This window comes from Colletes latitarsis, chromosome 4 (genome assembly GCF_051014445.1).
Source record: "Colletes latitarsis isolate SP2378_abdomen chromosome 4, iyColLati1, whole genome shotgun sequence".
In the NCBI taxonomy this organism is placed as follows: Eukaryota; Metazoa; Arthropoda; class Insecta; order Hymenoptera; family Colletidae; genus Colletes; species Colletes latitarsis.
The window spans coordinates 41993914-42018879 of record NC_135137.1 but is presented as its reverse complement, the minus strand read 5'-3'; the positions used below and the strand labels follow the sequence as shown (position 1 = coordinate 42018879).

The following is a 24966-nucleotide window of genomic DNA, read 5'->3' as shown; positions in this document are numbered from 1 at the left end:
ATTTTGTAGTGATGCTGCATGTGATGGGTCAGATGGAGATCGGCGGGGTGTTGCTGTAGTTGCTGCTGCTGTTGCTGAAGCTGCTGCATCGCCTGGTGATGGTGTGTCTGCGGGGGGTCCAGGCTAGAGGCGCCCAGCAGGGTGGCGGTCTCCCTAAACAGCGTTGCCACCTGCATCCTCGACGATTATTATATTCCTGGTTGGTTAGGAGAGACGATTACGCTGCCCGTCGGGGACGCGCGACGCCGTCCGTCGGCTGATCCGCGGATATGCCTTCTCTCGGTTGGCCCGATAATTGGATGGCCGCAAGGAGCAGCTCTCTCCGTCGGTCGTCGGACCGTTTCCCGTCGAGCCGCTCCAAGTCCTTGGAAACGCGATAAAATCCAACCGGGTCGCGGGAAGGTCACAGGCTAGAGACTCGGAGGAGGTCCTGGAAAGAAGGAGACCCGAGACACGAGGCTCACCCCGACGGCCCCTCCGAGGAAACGCGAGCCGTCGGTAGGCTACGCGCGATCTCGAGGACGTGTAACCCTCGCGCACCAACTGCACTCACTTGTGGCACACTGTCACCCAAACGACGACCGTCGCGACGACGGGACCGAGCCGGTCGGTCCCCGGCGACGGCTTCTAAGGCGGCTGCTTAAAACCACGAAACTGAAACCGCAGACGGTGTTTAATCGAGTCCTCTCGAGCTGGTCGTCCTCCAATTACCCCTCGCGATCCTCGTTACCATCGTCATCGTCCTCCAGGATACCCTTCAGTCACCACCTACCACCCCACTCCGTATCCTCCTCCTCCTCCGATGCGTTTCTCCAAACGCGGTTCACCCTCTCGGTCGAGTCGAGCGTGCTCGCGACGCTACTTTCGGGACGGTACCCGCGAAAGTCTCCTTTTCGAGAGTCCGCGCTCTCTCACGGTTTTCACCGGCGCGGGCAGCACACGTGACCACCGCCCGGAGATCACTGCCCCGGACCGAATATCCACGGGGAACTTTCTTTTTTCCAAGTTTCTCCGGTTTCGTCGTCGGCGGGCTCCTCTCCGACCGTCTGCCACCGGGTACGCTCCACGAAGGGCGACTACACGCTGGCTCGCGACGGAACGGTTCCGTCGTTGGTCATCTCCACAACTCCTTTTTTCACTCCGACGAGACCGTCGTTGCCCGACGTGTGCTCCACGGCGTTTCAACGAGCACCCACGCCCCCCGAAGATGAAGGCGGCGCGATGTTTTCTCTCCGTCTGGCTCTCAAAGGCGGTGCAATCGTCGTTGTTGGCCGCTTCGGAGCGTTGCTCCGATAACGCGACAACAGCGTGCCGCTCCTAAAATTTCACGCGGCTCACCGATAAAACTCGCGACCGTGAGCGTGCTTCCTCCCCCGTCTCTCTTTCCTTTGTTCGTCCCTCGTGTTGGGCCCCGGGTGTCTGGGCTCTCTCTCTGTTTCCACACTGATCTCTCTCTCTCTCTGTCTCTCTGTACTCTCCGATCTTCTCTCTCTCTCCTGCGATCTCTCGGTGAACTCTCTCCCGTCGCGTAAACACGCGTCCACGCACACCACGGGAAATCTGAAACCGCGGCAGCAAGAGTCGGCACCGCACTGCTTGGCCGTGTCGCTGGTTAGGTCGCTCGAGCCGCGAGGTTCGTGCGTTTCCGACCTCGCTCGACTGCGCTCGGCCCCGCTCGGTTTCGGAGCCTCCTGCCGGCCGCCAACGGCGGCGGCGGTGGCGGCGGCAGCGGTGGAGGTGCCACCGACGTCGACGACGACGACGACGACGACGACGACGATGGCTGCGTCTGCCTTGCTGTCTTCCCGTCCCTCCCTTCTCTTCTTTCCTCGTTCAAATTTATCCTTCTATTATTGCTACTATCATCAACCCCCCATGGGCCGAATTTTTGCCACGACCATAACAAAATTCACGAAACGTTGAAATCAATATCAATCTATGAAACCAACTACGATTTCAACAATGTTATCGTGATTTCTAATTATCAAACAACAGAGATTTGCACCTGTCTGTATACAAATTCTGGATCGTATGTCTTGCCTCCTGTTGAACCCTCATGGGGGTCTTTTACTGTAAACCGCCAAAAAATTCGATCTTTACTTTACCGAGTTAAAATTCAATTTCAAACGTGACTCCAATCCTTAAGGGGGTCCTCGTTCAAATGTATCCTTCTATCATTGTTACTATCGTCAACCCCCCATGGGCCGAATTTTTGCACGACCATAACAAACACCAATAAAAGAACAAGTAATTGCACAATATCTACAAACACGCATTTACTTTGATATTTCAGATTAGATGCGATAACTGTTACCAAGACCGTTACCGAGAAGACATTATGTAACGAGACGTATGCATCACATTTATTTGCTTCCTTTTTAATTTAAGCACCCCGTATTTTTCGTCGAGAACTAGAATTTGTGTGGAAGACTTCCTTGTGTACGCAATAGTTTTAAAGGCAGCAAAAGTTAAAACTTTGGATTTTCGCCTCTCAAACTCCGAGTTATCACAGTTGAAAAAAAATGTGCATCCCTTATTTTTCCCCCCTCCACGAGCCAGCAAAGTTTCATCAATATTGGCAGGCTTCGCGGATGTTCCTCGTCAGTTAAGTTCTTCCATATATTTAACTACCTGGAATTAAACTTTTCTCTGACCCGAACTACATACCAACACGATTTTTCTAAACTTCGAAGATTTTCGACGAAAATATTTTTAACGTCCGGTAAATATCACTTTCTATGAATTGCTACTTGTCTTGTTCTGTTGTTACTCCCACACACTTCTGCTTTGATGCTATTATTAGGCGTGAACGTACATATTATCACTTTCGTGCTAACTGATGACGATCAGAATTAGTTCTCATGGTTATGGACGAACGTTTCGACTCTTTTCGTTCCATCATCGAAAGTCGAACGTGTAAAGCGGTTAAAGATTACTTAGTCATTGTGATCGCGAAACGAGAGAAAGTAATACAAGGTTTAAGTTCGAGATACAGAGAAAGAAACGTAATTACAAGTTGCGATCTGATTAAAGTAACCTGTTTTAGCGGCCATAATTAATAAATCATCTTTTATACGGAATTCCAAACACGGAACGAATTACGTAATTTGTTGGGAACACGATTATACTTTCATGGTAGGTCGGAAAGTAAAAATGCTTCGAACGCAATTTCGTCGTTCTTCACTCTCGTCTTATTCCGAGTCGCGGAATCATCCCTTAAAATATTCACACGATAGATAACGCTCTTTATGTATAAGGGAATTATTAACATTAATGTAAACAGCTAGAATTAAGCGAGTACTTCGTTAACGCGATGTTCAAAATAAACTCGTAGCACGCGAGGAAAGGTCCACGGTCCGAGCAGAGCTATTTGCTAGATTACAGATTCTGTTAACGGGGTCACAATGATTCTCCGTACCTTATTGGTCGAAATAAAAGAGCCAGAAATCGACTAATCTCGAGTGTGCATTCTCAGGAATCCACGCGAGCGGCTCGATACAAATGGTCGTACCATTTAGGATTTTAAATAGAAAGATTAGGTCTGAGGCTGTTGCGCCACGATTGGGCCATAGATTTGCTCATTAGTAACGCATGGGTTCGCTAATCCTAAGCGCCTCGTATCGTAAAAATCAATGTTGCACCGATTCCATCAAATCAGATTGATATCTGCAAATTATAGACGTAATAATAGTAATTGATAAGCAAAACACGAAGCGGGGGAAGGAATATATTACGAACTTTGTTTGAAAACAATCTTACAAAATGAGTCATGGGTCGTGATACATAGTTTCTCAATAATTTAGTCAAATAGCTCTTCCAGAGATATTCCACGTTGCTAATGATTATCGTTTAGAAAATAAATTTCTAAAGACGGTCCATACGCAAAAAGATTTTATTTCCTTAGTATCTGTCCATCTACTATTATCCTCCTTTCTTTATTACCGATTAATCTCAATGACGACTACTCGATTAACGATTATGGTCATCGCGATTACTTCGCGCAATCAATTATAAGAATAATCAATTACTACCACCCATGGTACCTACGCCTTATCCGGCGCGTCGACTTTTTTGCCTGCACCAGGGAAATTAGCTCGGCCAGGGGACCATGCCGCATATTTTCTCTCATACTGCTTAATCGTAAACGTTGGTATGCATGGATCTATTGCTGTAGAAAATTTCTTCCTATTTTCCCCCCCAGTAAACAGCAAAGACCCTTTGTTATATATAGTATATCAGTACTCTTCGACCCTTTCGTACGCACTCGAGAAAAAATACAAAATTAGAATTCGTTCGAGAAACATCGAACAAGTACGAGAAAGGCGCCTCGAATTCGTTTTACGCGAAAGAATTTTCGAAAATGACCGAAAATCGACGAGCCCTCCTACGAAATATTCTTTTATCGCGTTATCGGATAATTCGAAATCGAAGAGATTTTCCTTCGGACCGCGAGCCGCGTCTCGTGCGGAATTCGAAATTCGCGTGGCAATTTTTCAAGCAAAGTTCGCTGATAATGGAACGTAATGGCATCGTCGACGGTAAGATATTTTTGTCTCGTCGTTCCCTGCGTCCCTTTCTTCCTCTTCCTGTCCTTGTTCCTCTTCCGTTCTGCTCGACCACGAACGTTTCCCTATCCCGTGCCAGGTGTGTGGCGTACCCGTCCAAGTTTACCGGGACTAATCGATAGCGGTACGATCGATGATAAATCGAGGCACGCGACCGCGCGGATCGATCGGGACGAATCGATTTCGTACGTCGGATGGGACGCGCGGCGGACCCAGCTCCTTGACCGGACGTCGGAATCGTTCGCGATTTCGCCGTGCGTGCTGCGTCGAATTTACGAGGAGCAGATACGCCGTTCGTCGTTTCCACGTACGTACTTATGCAAATTGCACGACGAGATCGTGTTCGCGAGTGTGTCGCAACCCGGCATTCTTCCTACCGTCGCGAGAAACCTCCCGTATTAATATTTACTCCCAACGATCACCCGAAACGTTTTCTCCGACGAGATGAACGCGACGTCGGATAAACGTCCCAGAGGTTGGACGATTAAGGAAAAGATGTCCATTATTAAAACTTTGCGCTCCTGTCGAGCTGGACTCGACGTAGGATCGGCGCAAAATACGATGTCGAGCCAGTGGCGTACCTACAGTCTGTACCACCTTGGTCCTGGGTTTTTAAACAAGTTATTTCTCTGCAAGAAATTAGAATAGAACGTCTTTTAAAAAATGGTTCCTCGGATTCGTGTTTCAAAAGACGTTCGTAACGAACCTAAACTTGATTCGCGATTGTTATCTTCTATAATAGATAATAGAATATATCCATACCGTTTGGTTCGAGTGCAAGCACTACCAGTTCGCGAACTATACTGTTGACCATCATTCTTTTCAAACATTTAAGTATCTTTCGAATTGAAAGAATGTTTCGAGAATAGTTGGATCCAAGAAGCGATTAGTACAACGCGTAATAAGTTTGCGAAACGGATGAAACAGGGTCCTTCGAAACGCTATCGTGGAAACGCCATTTACGGGACGAAACGAAGAATTTCTTCCGGCGAGTATCACTCGAGGGCATTCTTTATAACTCCTCGCAGTAAAACGCGGATCCGTTCTCCACGGACGGGAATCGTCCAAGTTCGCGCGCGTAACAGCGAACAACCGGTTTTAATTGAATCTATGTTACCGCGACACACCGCTCCGAAATGTAGCCGAAGCGATAGATCGATCGATTTATTGGCCTGGAACGATATCCCATCAGGGCGCAACACGATCTCGATTTTAAGAAAGACAGTGACACCGTTAATAAATTAACCTCGTTTGGAGTCTCTGTTATTCGGTCCTCCATCTTTTGCAAATATATCGACGGGTACCCCTGTCACACTCAGATTTATTAAATATAAATTGCTTGTACGTGGGTCATGTGCTCGTTGTAAATGCTCTCCAATATCGAGAACCTTTGCTTGATCCGATCTTGGACGAGGTAAGTGGCATTAAGTAGAATAAAATACAAATTAAAAACACCGGTAATGGACGACTGTAAATCTTTTCCTCTTCAGAAAAGCTACCGTGTTTGCCTTTGCTATAATCATCGTATTGGGCACCGACTTCTCGAATAAAACGAAATATACTTAGAAAAGCATTAAATATCCGAAGCAACTTGATGGGTCGAAGCTTCGTTAAGTACTGTAAGACGTTTTACGAATATGAAGTGTTATCGTAACTTGTAAGCGTACAGGAGATCGGTGCTCTCAGATAAAGTTTGTTGCTCGACTGGAATAATGGAAATTTTTGCATTTTTTGCGGATACCGTCCATTATTATGCGTTGTCGAGCACTGGCGTAATTACCTTAGTTGCTGTATCTTTGGACAGTGAGCGAAACGAGTTTCATATTTTCGATCGGTGCTAGCCGTCTACTTAGTTACAAATTATAACTTTGAAACGTGTGCGATCGTTCGTTGCTTGACGCGAATAAAAAAGAAGAATAAAAATATAAAAGCATACATATTTATGCTCGCAGATAGAATCGTTAGAAGCAAGTTGTGTTTTTTTTTTTTTATTATTCGTTGGCGCTTCGGTCTTCGAATTGAGGTCGCTATCGAAGAGAGAAAAAAAAATTAATCTACAATTATAAAATGATATAAATAATACTGTTACACGTTGGATGAAACGTTGGTCGTTCTGTATTACTCATGGATTCGTATGTAAAGTTTATACGACGAACACCGTCTTGAACGAGATCTTGCAATTGATTACTATAAGTATAGTTAATTAAGAAAGAATTACGGATCTACGAAGCAATTTATAGTCAATTGCTGGGCTCTTTTGGAGCGTATTAATCCATTCGCACCACCCAGATATGGCAGAAAGAGACCGAACGTTTTATCCTCTTGCTTTAATGCTAGTTACGGCACACTCGTCCCTGATAATCCATGATTACCTCTGTCAATTTGTCCATGGGCAACATTGATTTCTACCTTGACACTGTATTATCGTTCAAAAGCAATTTATACAGAAGTCTGTGTAATGGAAACTGAAACACGTCATTGTTCGGCCGTTTCAACTTATGGCGCCGCGCCTCCTTCCCGATTAAATAAATACTAATAAATAAGTGAATAACGCGCGCGGTAAAAGTAGTGGTAGTAATTATAATAATGGGTATAGTAATGGCCAATGGTAATAATAATAATAAACGCGATTGCGTAAAAGGACGAGTTTGAAAGCTACCATTAGTCTGTTCCAAATAATTAGAGACACCGCGTATCGATAGAAGTTCGTCGGTGGATAAAATATTCAATGCCTCAAAGCTTTAACGCGTCATATATATGTTAAATGTTCGGCGAAATTTTCACTAATTTAACCGTACGGGCGTTTAATTTGTTCCCCAAGGTTGGTTCGTTTCGTCGATCGTGCCACAATCGCGATACTCGCAATTGTTTTCTGCCGTGCAAGCAGCCGCGAATCAAAGGGGTGGTTGCAGCCCCTTCATCTTCGAAATAACAAAATAAATTTTTGTAAATAACCAAAAATTAATTTTTATTCGCGAATACTTTTCCAACGCGAAACGAATCCTACTAGGGAAGACTAGATTAAATCGATAACGTTGGTATAATTTTTTCATGAGTTTTAAAATAATAATTTCACATTGGTGCATACATTCGCGTTGACGAAGTTCTAACGGAGAATAATTGGCAACTTCCGAACCGGAAGAGGGGATGGCCTGGAACCCGGAAAGGCACAATTTCGGGCCAAGACCTTTCGAATAATATCAAACTGACAAATTGTGTAAGTTTAACTCTCGCTATATATTTCTGAGGTCCTCCCAATTTCATATTTACGCAACTTTATACTTATAACTTTATTCGTTGATATGCAACCGGGTTTAATTCGGTCAGTATTTTAAAATTCTTCTGCTTTTAAAAATCTACGAATGTGTAAATGTATATCTACGAAAAAATTCGACAAGGAATGGCGGCCATAGAGGAGACGAGCGTAAGACGAGATTGTACACAAGGCAGCCAAAAGTGTTACGAGCTTCCTGTCCCTAATTAAGCGGCCGTTTAAGATTCAATCTGCACAGGGAGATGCGTGTGTCCTCGGCGTGTTCGAAGATCAATCTTGGCCAACGCACGCACTTCGAGGCTCTTCGTCGACTTATCATTCTAAAGTCGTTAATTACCAGCGTGCATTAGTCGAGATAAGGTGGCACGATAGCGCTCAAAATTGTTCGCACACGAGGAAACGACTAGATTCCGTCCCTAGTGATTTTTAAAACGCAACGATTAATGCACCCCCATTAATGCAAATTTAATTATTTTGCATTTCGCGGAAGAGAGTTCCAAAAAGATGCAAAACAATTTTTGCTACAGTTAAAAACAAGAAAGAAAAACGATATTTCTCAGCTTCGAAATGCTACTATCTTTTTAATTATCAATTTTGTTCTGTAATTAAGAATCTTTTTCGTTTTGTTCACTTAGACAAACAGAACGGCTGGAATACGTACCGAGCGTACGAGGCTCTGCACTGCCACTAATTTTGGCTGTTCCTCGTTCTAAAAATTTATGAATATTACTGAAAGAGTAATAAATATATATACGAAACACCGATTCAAGTGCATAGTTTCTTCATAAAAAAGTACCAAAAAAAAAAAAAAACGCGTTTTACAGTAGAAGACCCCCTCAAGCATCTAGGATACCCAAATTGTTTTTCGAATTTCTGTAAAAGAGCACTTGCAACTATATTACTTATCCCCGATCTTTCGTTGCAAGAACTTGCACAGTCTGTTTACAAAAAATTAACCAAAGAGAATATATAAGAAAACGCGTTTTACGGTAGTAGACCCCCTGAAAGATGTCTGGGACCGCGGTGTGGATCGATCGTTCCGAGTTTCGATCGCGTTTCGGGAAAAACCCGTAGGAGGAGGGTGTGCGCTATGACCGGAAGCGGGAACGGTACGGAAACCGGTGCTCCGCAGAAATTTCGAGGACCCCCGCGACACGGAAATTCGAGGACGATCGTTCCCCGGGTCGGGTCGAAAGAGAGAAACGATCTCGTGAGCGTAGCGCGCGGCGACCGTAGTCACCGGTGCAAAATCGATCGACGTTATCGATCGTTAGTAATCCGTGGGTCGGTCGGGGCCGTTGGTTGGCCGATTTCCTAGCAGAGTCTACCTGCCTAGCTGGCTGAATGCATGGCCGCCGCGAACGTGCGTGGTGCGGTGCGGTGTAATGTGCTCGCAGCGTTTCTGGCTTCGTGCGCACACGTACGTCGCACGAAACGTGCGTGGGTGCCGGGCTACGGGGTCTGTGTGTGCGTGTAGTGTGTACAATCCATTCGACCGAGTCTGCCGCGAGGGTGTATCGGAGTGGGAAGCGCGGGCGCATAAAGCTGTGGATAGGCGAGAGAGCGCGCGAGCACGAGCGTACTCGCTCGCTCGCGCTCGCACGAATCTCGCAAAGAGACCAGCAGCGAGACAGGGACCGACGATTCGGAAGAACCGACGAGCCTCGCTGCTCTATGTAACGGGTGGCGTCGAAACGCACGGACCAGAGCTTCTCGTACGTCCACGAACCTCCTTTCCGACGTCGAACACGCGATTTCGAAAAATCGGTATCGCTTCTCGCGCGTCTCCAACGACGCCGCGTCACTTTGTTAACGCGATAACCGCGTTATGCAACCAGGGGCGGGGATGCACGGGGCCACGAAAGGAAAGAAACGGAGAAGGAACTGTACGCGAGCGGGGAAAGGTCGCCAAAATCGGGGCCACTCAAGACGCCTCTTTTCGCCGTTTCTGTTTCAGACACCTGTTATTGAACGATGTATATTTTGTTGGGAGTTGTTTTTTTTTTATCTCTTTCAGTGGCCGCGTCATCCATATATGGGTGACTGAAACAATTTATTGTCAAATTGAATGGGGGAAATCAACTCTAATGGGATTCATAAATTTTACGAAAATATAAAATCAAAGTATCGATATTACAGTCAAGGTGTTGATAATGTAAAAGGAGCACCTGGTATCCGTCGACTTTTAAAGCGGCACCTCCTTTAAAAAAAAGGTAGAAACACGTCATCGGTATAAAACACGTTAGTAAGATATCAATTTTCAATATACTTAAAATTCCTAGATCTAAAAAAGTTGACCGTTCAAGTAATTGATATAATTTGCAACGATGTTGAAACTCGTAAAACTTAATCGATGCAATTTTATTATCCGCGTTTGCGTTTTTTGCGTGAACAAGTTTACCGTAGAATATTTCAATGTAAAATGGATTCTTTGTATCGAAACGATGAAGTTGCGACGCCGAGGTTGGATAATAAAGAGCAACGATAGAAGATAGGGGATAAATTTATCAATTCTCTTAATTAATAGAGAATAAGAAAAGATAGAAAATTCATTTATTCTCTTAATTAATAGAGGGAATTAACACATTTATTTTCTATTTCTGTTCGTCGTTCCTCGCGTTCAACCTCGACGTCTCATGTTTATCGTTTCGATGCAGAGCATCCGTGTCGTTACTTTTATTAAATGTAAAATATTCTACGGTGAACCTGTATCCATTAAAACGTAAACACGTTCGATAAAATTGCATCGATACATTTTTACGAGGTGTATAAAGACAGTCGCGAATTATATCATTCGCGCCTGAATCTTTCACACTTTTCGGTCTCGCTAATAAATCATTTCCTTTCGAGCAATTTCGGCAGAATTGTAAATATATAATACAGATTGAAAAAAACGAATGCACGGTTTCATAAATACACATTAAAGCTTCTAAAGTGTTTACAGCACGCACGATGAATTTAATTCTTCTCTTCTTTGGTATATTCAATATTAGGTCGTGCTTATATTCAGCAGTAATAAAGAAAATACATTTCCTTGGTTCGAGACTCTTTTTGACCGATGCAAAATTGATAAACTCAGTCTTAATAGCAAGGTTATTACACTTGACTTCAACATCGTATAATTAAAGTAAGTCCGACTTTGAATATTCGCCGCCTGTCAAAGTGCATTGATATTTATATTTTTGACGCAAAATCGCCGAAGTAGCGAGTTGATTTATCGGGGTGTTTTTAATAATAATTACACCTGTCCGCGGATTGGCAGAGGACCAGTTGCACGGTGTTACCCGTCCACCCGATTCAAATCCACTGGATTTTTATTTATGAGGTCGCGACGAGTCTCTCGTTCATATTACGTGTACTTGGAGGGATCGAATCGTCCCTTACCGCGAAAAAATTCGAAATACGCCAGGAATTTTCGAAGGACGTCGTTTCCAGTAATTTCGTTAATCAAGGAAGATGTCCGTTCTGATATCGGTTTTCTACGACCTTGCTACAAGCCGCAGAAGCATTCTCACGAAACTTCGCCGCTATTGGAAAACCATTCAGAACCCAAAAATTATCCCCTTTCTTCATCCTTAATTTGCAAGCCCGAAAAACGCTATTTAACGAGCCTTCGATTAATTTTTCGATTCTCTGTCCGTTCGCCAAACGATCACTGCCTGTAATTTACCCATTTATTGTTCGTTTAACGAATTTATTCGCAGCAACGAGGAAGAAAGACGATATAAATTCAAATACGCGAATAGAGAAAGCAAACCGAAAGAGCAAAGTTCAGCGAATTCCTGTTCTGCAACTTAGCTATAGACTCGAGCCTAAATTAATTACTTAACGGCGGTATTATTGGTCACCATTATTTCAGAAACGTAATGGTCATCGTTTACAGTGTTTACGTAGCGGGCAAAAATTTTGTAGTACGATTAAGTTTTTGCGCAAAACCGATAACGTTTATGTTTTTAACCACTAAACGCTCTAACCCGAGTATGTTCGAGTATTGTGCTGTTTTTTTGTTTTTTGCTAACCCCAGTTCAATCGAGAATTTAAAAATACAGCCAATAAAAATAGTACCGAAAAAAAAGTATACAAAACTATGCAAAATCTGAAAATCGCGTGTTATATTTTGATCGGGTTTTAAATTATTTCTGACCATAAATTGTAATTGAATTTTTAAACGTAAAAAATGGAGTGTACGTTACGTCACATTGCGTTTTATGTAGAAGCTGGTTTCATCGTATCGCCATCCTTTATTTTTTACGATTGAGAAATTACTCGGTCTTAATGTTAACCTACCGAAGAAGACGAGTTACGACGCCATTTATATTCTTTGATGACTTCGAATGCTTCCTTAACTTCCTTATTTATTAACCTGCGTTGGTCTGCCTTTAATTACACTCGTAACAGCCTCATTATCATTTTCCTTGGATCAAGACTCGACGAATCGTTTCTTCTAATTTTTAACTTACCCACACCTATGCTCGTAATTGAGATATTGCCTCCTTCGAGTTAACCCCTACAACTGGACACGAAGATTTCATTTTTATTGGTCCATACCGTGCCCTACTTTGTCGATTCTTTTATTTTTTCGCCCAAAGATCCCTGCCTCTAATCGTACCATAAAATATTCTTAGTATAAAGTACGCCACGCTACATTTTCCGTGGGAACAGGTGCATTACATCGTCTTCATTCTATTTTACGATCTAGAAATTACCTTCTTCGGGTTATGTTAACTGAAGAAAAAGAGTTCCTTCGAACCAGTCCAGATTCTTTATCCATTTACCCTATAGTTCTTTAATCGTGTCGATATTCGCATTAATATAAATTACATTCTACCGCGTATACTATTACAGTAAGTTGCCACGATCCTCGTACATTTTCACGATCAATAACAGATGTCTATTCTAACTAAAATAGATATATTCTCGCCTCGTTTGCGCTAGTCTACAATTTTCAATATTTTCTTTGTTTATCGAGCCACGCAACCAGCCCTTAAGTATACTCAAAAAATTCCTATCAGCGTAAATGAGCGTTCCCCCTTGGACACCAACGTTTCAAATAAGTTTTGGTGATTTTAAGCTACCCGAATCGGTGGCGTTTCGATCAAGAAACCCGAGTCTACGAGGTAGAATGCATCGACGAACTTTGTCCGGTTATTTCGTAGTCACCCTGTAGAAGGGCACGTACGCGCACACGTATGCGCGACCCGAGCAGTGTGGTGGTGCATGCGGTGACCCTGCCACACGATGTAGGTGGATGGAATACCAGGGCTGTACCGAGGAATCGTGCCGCGTGTATTCTCGCCAAACTCTCTCCCAACAATCTTCAGTTTTTCCTCCGTCGATCTCTACACCGTTCGATGATCTCTGTACCGCAGAAAAAACATTCATCCATCGAAACACGGTCATGCCGACCCCCTACAAACCTACCAACGACCTCAAAAACGCGACTCCAACGACGCTTCGAGCAACCAGCGATCTTCGGTTTCCGGTTCATCGATCTATCCGTCGCGAACGTTTAGCGATCGAAAGGTACACCGATGCTTCATCGTCCAAAAATTGAAGCTCGAAAGCCACGTTCGAACTTTTTCAAGACTATTATTCGCAGGACTTTTGTCACATCTACGAACCCGCGAATTCGCTTAGTTTCTCGCGCGAACGCGTTACGTTCGAAGCGGTTGGCGGAAATCGGGACCGATTTTCGTTCTCGTCTCGAAGGAACGTCGAATCGCGATCCGGAGCGTGGTCGTTTATTTCCAACGTCGCGATATTTTTACTCGGCGCCCGCAAGCGGTGGTTAATCTTCCGGCAGTCAATTATCGCGATAAATAATGTCAAAGTCAAACTCCTTAACACGCTCCTGTTTTGAATAGCCCCGTGTGTGCGCGCGCGCTGGCCAGCCATACGTATATACCTAGCCAGCGGGTTGCCGCGCGCGAGCTGGCGGGGTCGAGGGTGGATTTCACGCGATGGCGGAACAGAGACGGGGCCCGAGAAGGACGACCAAGCGTGGGGGGAACGAAGAGAGACGCGACCAGCTGACGACGAGGAGGGAAAGCGGTCGGATGAAGCGATAGGCGTAGGTGCGAGGGAGACCGGACGACTCTGGTGGGGGTGAGAGGGACGAAGATGGCCGCGAACGAGAGAGGGAAAACCTGGAGGACAGAGGGAAAACGATGGCGTGGAACTGGCCGTTTCCCGCGAGAAAGAGTGAGACGGAAAGAAAAGACGATACCGTCGTCGAAGCTCACGCAAACACGCTCCTGGCAAGCTCTCGCACACCGTTGCCCGCCAGACTCCCACCACGCGAACTTTCGGAAAAATCAATAGAATACAAGAAAAGCCCACGCTGCGCTGCTAGGCGAGTGGAGCCCTCTCTTCCAACCTTTCTCTCCCCCTCGCTCTACCTCTCTCTCTTTTCCACTCTGCTCTCCGCGACTTCCTTGCCTCGTCTCCCTTTTTCCTACCCGGAGCCCTCTTTGCGCGCGTTTACCTGCTCGTTGTCCGCCAAACAAAGGCGGAACGCAGTCCGGCGAGCGACAAAAGGGGCCAGAGGAGAGAGATGTAGGTTGGATGCGTTCCCCGACGAAACGTGGATGCGAATGTAACCGCGAGTAAAGGCTGCAGAGAGGGTTGAGAATCGCCAACAGGGGGTGGGAGGAGTGGGGCCGGAGAGGATATCAGCCACGGGGAAAGAAAAACCGCAAAATTGGGCGAGTTCACCGGCTAGAAGAGTGACTCCGATAGGGTACCTCGAACGTGAACAGCCTCTTTGCACAATCCAACTCCCTCCCGTACACCCCCTAGCAAATTGCCATCCCTTTAAACCTGCCCCCTTTCTCGGTCTCCTTCGAAACCCCCGTGGTTGAGGTCTCTCGTGGCATTCGAGAACCGAGAAGGAAGCGAACGTGTTCCGAGAGCGTCTCTTTATTCCAAACGACGACGCTCGATCTCGCGACGTTAGGCGAACGTCTCCGTCGACGTACCACACAGCTCCCCGGCGACGAGGGCATTCATCCTCGTTCGCTACGCGAGTTCCAGGCATCGACGTCGAGTCCCAATGGCGGGCGTTTCGAAAAACGAACCGCCTGGAACCGACGGCGCAGCCGTTGGGCCAGACGCACACTATCGACTTTACGTCGCGCGACTGTTTGGTCCAGGGGGCCGTTCGTTGCCCCCTAACCCCCCCCCTCCCCCTCCAGGTGGTTCCGAACGGCCCGTCAATCATTTTGCAATAGTTTACCGTAGCCCCCGGCCATGAAAATCCTAATGTTTAAACTAATCTTTCGATTACAGCCTCAAAGGAAAAAGTCTGTTTCTATTCTACCTATTAACACGTTCGTTTCTGACTATATTCGATACATTCGATTGGCACCAAACGCGAAACAAATAAATTCCTTCGACCCTTCGGCTTTAAGGTGCTAAAAGGGTTGAGAAAGAACGACGAACCTAAATAGCTTGATTTATAGTTCGTATCACGTACACCCGAGCGTTCAAATATTATTCAAATTATATTCGCCCGAACATTTGATATTCGAGTGCAGAAAAATTCGACGAGAAATCTCGACTCTATTCGGAGATTATGTCGTTTTCGTTCGGAGCAGGGCGCAGTTAGGTCCTTTACCCGTCTATAGTCGCGAAACCATTTAATTTGAACTGATAATTTGAAACTTAACACTCATCTCGAGCACAGAATTTTTTTACAAGGGGTGCCTACCATAAAGTTTAGAAGCTTCTGATCGATAGTATGTGCCCCAGACAAGTAGACGAGTCAACGTACCGAAACAACTTCGACTATGACAAGTTGATAATCATTAACGAAGATCAATTGCATATTGTAATCCTGCTAGGAGATGAATCTCCTGCAAAATGAAATTTGCATCCCCGATAGCAACGAAGAACCTACTGATTCTCAAGATGCAACATTGTACGGAAGGTAGAAAATTACTGGAAAACGCCTAGAACCGTGTCGATGGAATAAAGTTAAAAGCTGACGCGGTCAGCGGATGCCAGAACTGAATCCTCCTCATCAGGTTTAGGGCGTTTTTACGAAAGGAGGAATGAAACCATTACAGAAGACGAAGAAAAGTACTCAAGGGGGTTGAGTGCCAGAATTAAGCAGATTGAGAATTTTGTACGATTACTGACTCTACGAGCGAATAATCGATGACAATGAAACTTCTGAAAATTTCGTTTAAACGTAATTTAGTGGGTGTCCGTTTGGAGGATCGCGGAGCATAGCGACCTGGAGGTAGAAGCCGCGACAGATCCAAACGGAATCGTAGCCAGCCTCGCACTAAACGGAACTGACCCAGCTTCGTGGCTTTGTACCCTTCGCTGATCTCTCTAGCGCTCTCTCTTTCCCCCTCTCGTTCTTTCCCCTCCCCTCGAGTGGTGTTCGCCGTCCTTGTCCCGTGCACAGGCAGCACGATGCCTCTCTTTGTCCTCCGCCCCTTGACATTCTCCCACCGTCGACGGGAGACACCCTCGAGAAGTTTCAATTTATACTGAAAGTCGTCATGACCGAATCCACAAATACGTACGCTCGCTCGCGGGGCTCCTAGTCCATTCATATCAGCTGAGTACGCGTAAACACGAACGTATCCCCCCGGTCGGTGGTACGCGGAACCGTGTAGAACCCGCGACTTTGCGAACTAGTCGCGATCGACGCTCGGCGTCTACGATCGCGCGTCCCTCCACGCCTCGAAGACGACTTTCACGAGAGTTTCGAGCTGATCGAAAACTTCGCGCTACGAGCGTAGTTTTTTTGCTGGGGAAAAATTCCCAACTCAAATCGAACTGCGTGTTATCGAAAAGGTTTTTCAAAAATGATGTACGATCCCCACCCTACTATCACAATGCGATAAACCACATTTTACAGGGTTTCATCGAGCAAAGCCTTACGCTAAATTCTATCGTAGTACAAGTACTCTTTTTGCGTGACCTACATTACTCGGTCTTGTTCAGTCCCAATTTTGGCTTGCTCCAAATGCTTACAGCCCTAAATCACGCAGCAAGCATAATCGCGAGCGTGCTTACAAGCCAAAGGGAATGGCTGCTTATAGCGCCTCTAAGCGTAAGCGCGTAATCGTCCAAACGGAACTCGAAACAGAATTCGGTTCCAGGTCTCTTCTATCCACGAACGGACAGTTTTTCGTCGTGAAACGAGGGATTATTGTGTATGTTTTGAAAATGCGATGTATGCACTTAATTCGTTTCGAAGCATTCCACGTAAAGTAATGTAAATGCGGATAAAACAGAAAAAGATTAATCAAGGAATCGATAAAATTACAAATAGAACGAAAGAACGATTACTAATAACCCAACGAAGGTGATAAAAGATAAGAATGCAAAACATATTCGATCGTTAAAGAGAGTAAAATAAAGTTAAATTTTATCGGTCAGCATAATTAGTCGATATAGCCGTAAATATTACTGAATATTTTTTCGTTGCCTACGGAATATTTTAAAATTATGAATTCACACGAATTCGGAATTGTAGTAGTGTGAATTTGCACCCGTGGTCTGAAACCTGTTTCTGAAGATGAGAGAATGCATATACAGGGTGTCTCATTTATCCTGACTGTTCTAAGTATTCCTAAGCTTTTGATGACACGAACGATAGATATTAGTTTCGTTTCACAATGTTAATTCCTATTAATTTTCTATTTAACTCGAATAAAATTCATTTTTGTTGGTTTGCTGGGACGAGTTTGTCGAGATTTTCTTTCTCGACCCGTATAAAAAATGATGAAAGTTCTCCTCACACCTGTCCGCAAAGGAATAACCAGTTATAAAATACATTCTACATATGTATATCGTTCTTCGAATAAAGAATTATTAAGTATTAAATGTTAGTGTTTGATTGCACGAAACAATTAATTGTTTCTTAGTAATGGATGAACGAGGCGGAAACAATCTCACGTTACTTGTCCTTCTCGTATTACATGAAACACACGCACACGCAAACAAAAACTTAATTACGAAACGAACCGCACTAGCGCAGATTTCTTCAAACTATGATTTAATCGATTATTTAATTGTTAACTGCAATTTCTATTAATAATTAAACCGTTATATTTACCGTAGATAATTGATTTACGAAATTGAAAAAGTTAATAGACAGCTGTAATTAACAGTTAGAAATTTTAATTATAATAATTGTCAATTATAAATCTAATTACGTTTTGATCAACACTTGTTTAGATACTAAATGAGCAAATTAATATATATAATATTTTACACGTCAATAGGATCTGAGCATCTAGATCCGCAGAAACAAATTCATGTATTTTACAATTTAATTCTGAAAATGATTCCAAATTACAGAATCGATGTGCATTTTAGACGAAACACTCTTTGTTAATTTGAACAGAAGTATAATTTATGGGAATCAATTTATTTAACAACTAATTACGGTGTAAATGGTTTTTAATAGTCATCTGCCATTTCGCTACAACGAATTAATTGGAAAATTCTCGTTTTCATTCTGTTAATAATTATCTTTATTGAATTTAATAAATTTTCACCGACGTGTTCAAAATTGCTGTTTTTAATTTTAAAATTGCCAACTGTGTTTTATTATTTTAGTAAATCAATTGATGAGTATTTTCTACGTATATTTTCAGAAGGATTTATGTCCAGAATAAATGATGGCTATTTTAAAGTTTGAATATTCTAGTCAACTTGTACAACGATGGTTGGAGACGTTATCTAGCCGAAATTTAAATGCCACTGTTTCATGGTTTCTGCGTATAAGGATCCAAGCGCGATTCCAATGCTCGATGATAGTGTTGACTATCTATTTTGAACAAAACGAACGCAATTGTTCGCTGCCAATATGCACCGAAAGTTTCTCATATAATCACGTTGCAACCACCGAAATTGCTTTCCAAAATAACTTCTCTTTCTTCCCGCGTGACATGCCAATAGGAAATAAATAAAATCATCTGGCTCGTCTAGATTGAACTTCTTTCCGTCGTCCCAAATAATCGAAAAACGCCATACACTCAAATTGAAATTCAACCAAGGACTCTGAAACGAATCGTATGCGAATATAATAAAAATTTATCTCGTTCAAATTAACGGGTCATATTTTCATGGACGAATTACAAACATTGAATTTTTCGCATTTCCCCCCGGTTTGATTATCGGTATTCTCATTAAAACTCTCCTGTACTGCCAATATTTGCATTCGTTTCTAGTCAACAGCGTTGTTCACTGTGGTAAAAAAATCAATTTTTTTATTTTTAATAGAGTACAGCCATTAACTGTGACATCGAAATATTCCTAATTTCAACAAAAATTCTCTACGCTTAAATTACACAATTACGATCGTAATTAATTATGCCCAAACTGTCTTGAAGAAAGAGTCCCTGTAAGAGCCTTTTCTCCGCTACATCGTCCATCGTTCGAGATGAAAGCTCGCGACTCGACGCGTCGTTTCTCGATATCGAGATTCGATCGATATTAGTCGAACGTTGGAACGTCTCGCGCGAATCCAGTCACGCGAGATCGCGGAGTCACGCGGTTAGACGGTACGCGGGATCGCGTGCGCGTCCCGGTGCCCGTCGACTATCTTCGAAGACGCGTAATAATACGTTCGCTCGACGAGGCACGGCGAATGGTCAACAACCGGCCGTGCGATTCCCCTTTCGTGTTATTCAGTCGACCGCCGCTAATTAAGAGAGCAGCGAGCTCGAGTTTCTCGAATTACAGGGAATCGACGCGTGCGCGCGTATCAGCGACGATTCGCGTGTCCGTCGCGTTCCAGGGCGTCTCGAAAAGGCCTGAGAGCCGAGAAAAAAGGGCATTCCTTCGGGCACCAGGGGGAAAGGGAGAGAAGAGGGGGGACTCCGTTGCGGTTGACGCCCTTTTCTGCTGCATGTACGCAACAGAGCGTAGACAACCAACCGCTGTAAATTACCGTGACGCGTTACGCGTTACACGCTGGGGTTGTTGCGGCCAGCGACGTACTCGCCGCGCATCGCTCCGAATCGCCACGAACGCGCGCCCCAATTTTCCATATCGCTTTCCACGCTATCGGGAGGACTCGTCGACACTTAAAAACGTTTCTTCGCTAAATTTAACGAGAAAATTCTTTTTAAAATGCCGGCGACAGCGAATAAGAGAATAACCCCGAACAAAATGATCGCGAATTCCCGATGGATGGACTGATTTACGACGATACTTCGACTATTTCGCCGTTGAAAGTGTCTTTCCACGCGGAAAGATTGTGCCAAATATCGTAATTAATTCACGTAAACGCGAATGATCGCGTCTGCGTTACATTAATAGTACTGTATGGATAGTATCAGTTTCGTGATTGTGCCAGGAGATTAATTTAAGATCTGGTACGCTGACCGTAGTTTGCCAAACCTTGGGCTACAATATTTTACAAAAGAAAAACCATTAATTAAACCGTAGTCGTAATTCGGACTCGTAGCGTTTCAATCCTTGATGGACGGTACAAATCGTTCGTTTTACTTATTGTAATTTCACAGAAATTAACCACAACTTTCAATTATTTTAATTTTACGATTCGTGCAAAAATGGTGATAAAATATTTTACAACGAAAGCTTTGGAACGTAACGACAAAATACGTGCCGGATATAGCCCGATATTTACTGCGGTGCCGTCGAGCTATGCGAATGAATGAAATTGATATTTGTTTAAAAGTATGCTGTTGTAATATTTACTCATAAAACGCCCAGTTAAAAAAACTGTTCGGAAATCATGGCAAACAAAGTCTTAACTGATTCGAACGAACCCTATTTTTTAAATAATTAACATATTATGTAGTTAGTGTTCGTTCGATGAAAATTCGACCAATCTGAGGTAATTACGACCGCAAAGGGTTAATTCATGAAACTACGCAAACACGGACACGATTGCGTCACATTGGCGGTACTCTATGGTTATTTAACAGTCATTTTGTGATTTTATCTTGAAATTCGTTTAAGATCTGGCCCGTGGGCCGTAGTTTATCGACCCCTGGTCTACACGGTGCACGCGATCGAGGTAACCACCTCGTAACTCTACAGGACGCGTCTTCGAAACGATCGATTCGCTCGTCCTTCGAGATCAGTATATCACGGTTTGACCTACAATGTGCTCCAGACGCGACTGTTCTGAAATTTCTCCTATTAGGTTGATTAAACGGTACGATATTCGCGTAAATAAATAAATAAGTACGTTAATTGAATGCTGGAAGTCCGAGGGAACGTTGGAAAATAGTCGAAGGTCAACAGCCTTTCGGGCGAAAAGTGCTAAAATTCTACGTTTAAAATAGGAACGAAATACCCTTAATTACTACAATAATTATACATAAAACCTCATCACCTACGATCGGATACGTATAATTATAAACGTAGAACCTACAAACTACCCTGAAATAACTAACAAATAGTACAGGTGGAAATGCTAGCTTGCATATTTATTTCGCCCATCAAAAATATATATTTATTTAAGTTGCGAAGGGTTTAACCGAATTCCTTCTACTCAGCGTTCCATGCGGCCGGATATTCGGTTGATTTTAATATTATTTTTATAAAAAACATTTAACTCCAAATGTTTATACAATCTCTCGATAAAATCAAATAAAAAAACTCACGATATTTACACACCGTCAAACAATTTCTCCCTAAAATTGTAATTCGTTTCTGTTACATTATTTCTGATGAAACCTCGGTAAAAAAAAAAGAAACTTATAAAACTATAGATCCTCCAGTTCGCGATGTTCTCTCGTCGGGTCAAGGGCCGCGATAACTCAGTTAAAAACGTTCCGCGGCAACAGCGCGACGGGTCCCGTATTAGAACTCGAATCCACTCGAGGGCTAAAGAGCCCTTCGTCCAGTCGCGGGCCGTAAAACCGTCTCCGATGCCGAAAAAGCGACTTCTTTCTCGCGTTACGTCGAAAGGATTCGAGAGCTCAGCCAGTCCACGGCGTAGCAAACCGACTACAGAAGTGGACACGGCCTGGAGATGGATAAAATAAGCGAATCAGCAGGTCGTTGTCGTAATTCTGGCTACGTCACCGGTGCTACCCCTCTACACTCGACGGAGGGTTGTATACCCTCGTGTAGAGGGGCACGGCGAGGAGGGGTTGGGCAGGAGCGTGGCAGGCGGGCCGAGAGGGGGTGGTGGGACAGCGGTGGTGAGAGGAGAACGCGCGGAACGCTTTATGAATGAATGTTTCCACGCCAAGTGTGGCGAGAGAGCGAGAGAGGCCCCCGTGTGTCCCGCGTGTAAACACAATAATACCGACGTTTCCATTCATCAGGTCGACCCCGGCAAAGCACGCCGCGACCTCGAGAAATGCCTTTCGAGGCGCCACGTGGGATCGCACACCCCTCCCCGTCCTCGAACCTACCCCCTCTTTTTTATCCCCGACCCTTCGCGGCACTGTTTAAAAAGCGATTTCAGTCTCTCCTTCTCGGCTCGCCGCACAACAACCCCGTGGCATCCTATCGAGCTTCTTGAACGCGCTACGACCTTGCCTCCGCGCCAAACACGGAACAATTAAGGTCTCGCTTTCTACCAAAGGTCCATTCCAACTTCGTTTAAAAACCCAACACCCTACGAACACCACGTATACACCTGCCGCGCGAAACAAATGTGGATAGTGATTTTCTTCGAGCTCTCTTACCTCCACGGACCAATCTATAATACGATCCCCTAGCACGCCCAGACAGTGGATCGGTTCTTCGTTTAGCAGTTTAACCACTACATCATCCACCATGCATAGACTCTTCAGTATGGAACTAAAACAAAGGAAATGAATGTTAGATTAAGAAAATAATTACCGAGACAAATTCGATGTTTTTGGTCAACGCGTTGGAAGTCTAGAAGAGAGTCAAAACTTTAAAACCTAGCCCGCAACCTATCTTCTGATTTTAAATTTAATTTAAGTTTCATTCGGTTATCTTTGCCTTAAAAAATAAAAGTAAGAAGCGTGGAGGTCTTGTTTTCTTTTCGTTTCTTCTGTCTATTCGATACAGGCGCAATTATGCTACGCGTGGGGCAGCAATAGGTCGCAAGATGTCGGGAAAGTTTCCGTTAGGTTGACGTGTACGGAATGTCGTTTTCCCGAAGGTTGAAAACTCGCGATAACGTGGCGCCAAGCGAAATCAACGCGCAATTGTCTTTTTCTGTTTTTGAAACACGTTTACGGCGAGGTTTTTGTATTTTCCCCCCTATACATCCGATAATTATCGCCTTGTGCGATGTTTCCGTAATGAAAAAAATTTCCTTTAATGAGAATCGATCCCAGAACGTACAATCTACAAGCCGCGCAATCATTCCACTTCATCGCCGCAGCTTTCATAACGTCTATTTATAGCGCATCAAGAGATACGTAACTTTAATTGTTTATATCGTCAAAACTATCGAGCGACTGGCGTCAAATGTTTCACACGTATCGCTAGAAACCAATCATTTTACAAGAACTCGACAAAGTCGAAGTCGAACAGTTAAATAATTAGAGCCTATGCTATGAATCGGAAATCCAGACTATTAATGGTTGTTTCGAAATAATTTAAGAGTGTGTTAAAAATTGATATAAATCTGCAGTTATTTGATTACACATAATCCACAAAGGGCGAGATATTGTAAACTGAGAGTAATTGACAAAGATTGGCGAAACGTCATAGTTACCAGTTCCTTTGTAAACATCAAGGGTGGCAATGATATCGAAAACGCCAATAAAATTAACTTCGATACGAGAAATGTATAATATTTCCTGTGTTGCACGTATTCGACAATAATTGGCGAAAAGTGTGACCGTAGATTGATCAGCGTCAGCGACTTCATTAACGAAATGGAATAGACATTTGTCGGCAAAAAAAAAATTTCAAATCGTTCTAAAAAAATTATTTTCAGTTGCAGGGGTCAATTACAATGATTTTTTGTGAATAGACATACCCCCGAAATCCTACGCATTTTCGAGAAAAAAATTCTTTACATCTTTAATGCGTGGCCAGAAATGTTTAATATACAGAAATGTAGCACATTTGATTTTCTGACATTGTTCCAGTTCCGAATATGCTGAATAATTAAAATTTCATTGTACATTGAAATGAGCGTTCGCCAGCAACCAGAAATAAATTAGTTTACTTGCATACTTGAAATAAATTCTCTAGTATACGTCTGCTTATCTGTTTCGCTCGCCATAACGGTGCGTCGAGAAAGTATCGCAATTTCTGTTTGCACGTTCCAGGTCCCCATGAAGACGAGACGCGGCGGCAGGGATTCCTTGAAGACGTGGGCGGAGCGAAGCGTTTGGTCCTTAGTATGCGCCATAGAATTAGGTTTGATCCCGGAGCCCTGCCTGACAAGTGTCTCGTTCGCCGCGCTCTCGAACGACGGGTCGCTCGCGAAAACGAGTACGGCGGTTTCCAAGGAATTTCCCTCGATAAATTCCACGATCGCTGGGAATCGTAATGCGCGCGTCGCCCCGGAATTCGCCGCGAGGACGTCGTCGCGGAAGCGAATCGACCGTGTGAAAAGGATCGCGTCGAAATCAGGGATGAACGTACGCGCGAGGACCTCGACGATGGAGAACTTTTGGAAATCGTGCAAGAGAAAAGTGGGAAGACCGAGTAAACGGACGGACCGAAATTGCCGGGACGTCGACGCGAAAACATACGCGAATCCGTGTTTCGATCGAACCGGTAGCGTTCAGCTTCTCCCGGAGATCGGTTGTCGGGCTTGTCCGGGCTTCGATTCGGAAAACGTCCAGAGGACCGCGTCAACCATCTTCCAAACGACCAACGCCGCGTCGAGGAACGGTTATCCCGATCGCAAGCTGCAGCGTGGTCGCGAGAGGCTGGTCGCTAAACGCCGCGCGAAGAGGAGGACCAAACGCAAGAGGACCGCCAGGATCGTTGAAAACGTCAAAGCCTCCGAGATGCTGCTATCTTGCGCGAGTGCTTCTGCGTCCAACCAACGGAAAGAGAAAGTCCTCGACGAGGACTCCTCCATCAACGTCCATTGGGAATACCGAGAACAGGATCTGCGTCCTTCGACGAACGATTCGCGCGAATCGATGATAAACGACCACGGCGGCGAACAGTTTCAAACGACTTGTTACGAGGTAAAGTCTCCCCATGTTCGTTTTGCAAACGGTCGATTAATTT

The 24966-nt window shown here is 44.2% G+C and overlaps 2 protein-coding genes across 2 annotated transcripts in view; one reads left to right on the top strand and one right to left on the bottom strand.

The window, feature by feature from the left end:
• The window catches only part of Tdg (Thymine DNA glycosylase), a 106659-nt gene extending 104919 nt beyond the window's left edge, over positions 1 to 1740 (bottom strand). Inside the window, exon 1 of the mRNA XM_076763374.1 lies at positions 1 to 1740. Within this exon, the coding sequence (XP_076619489.1) occupies positions 1 to 176 (176 nt within the window). The 5' untranslated portion in view covers positions 177 to 1740.
• The window catches only part of Dnmt3 (DNA methyltransferase 3), a 129942-nt gene that overhangs the window by 96746 nt on the left and 8230 nt on the right, over positions 1 to 24966 (top strand). The window contains exon 3 of the mRNA XM_076763394.1: positions 24048 to 24923. Coding sequence (XP_076619509.1) covers positions 24048 to 24923 — 876 coding nt within the window. The remainder of the gene's footprint in view (positions 1 to 24047; positions 24924 to 24966) is intronic.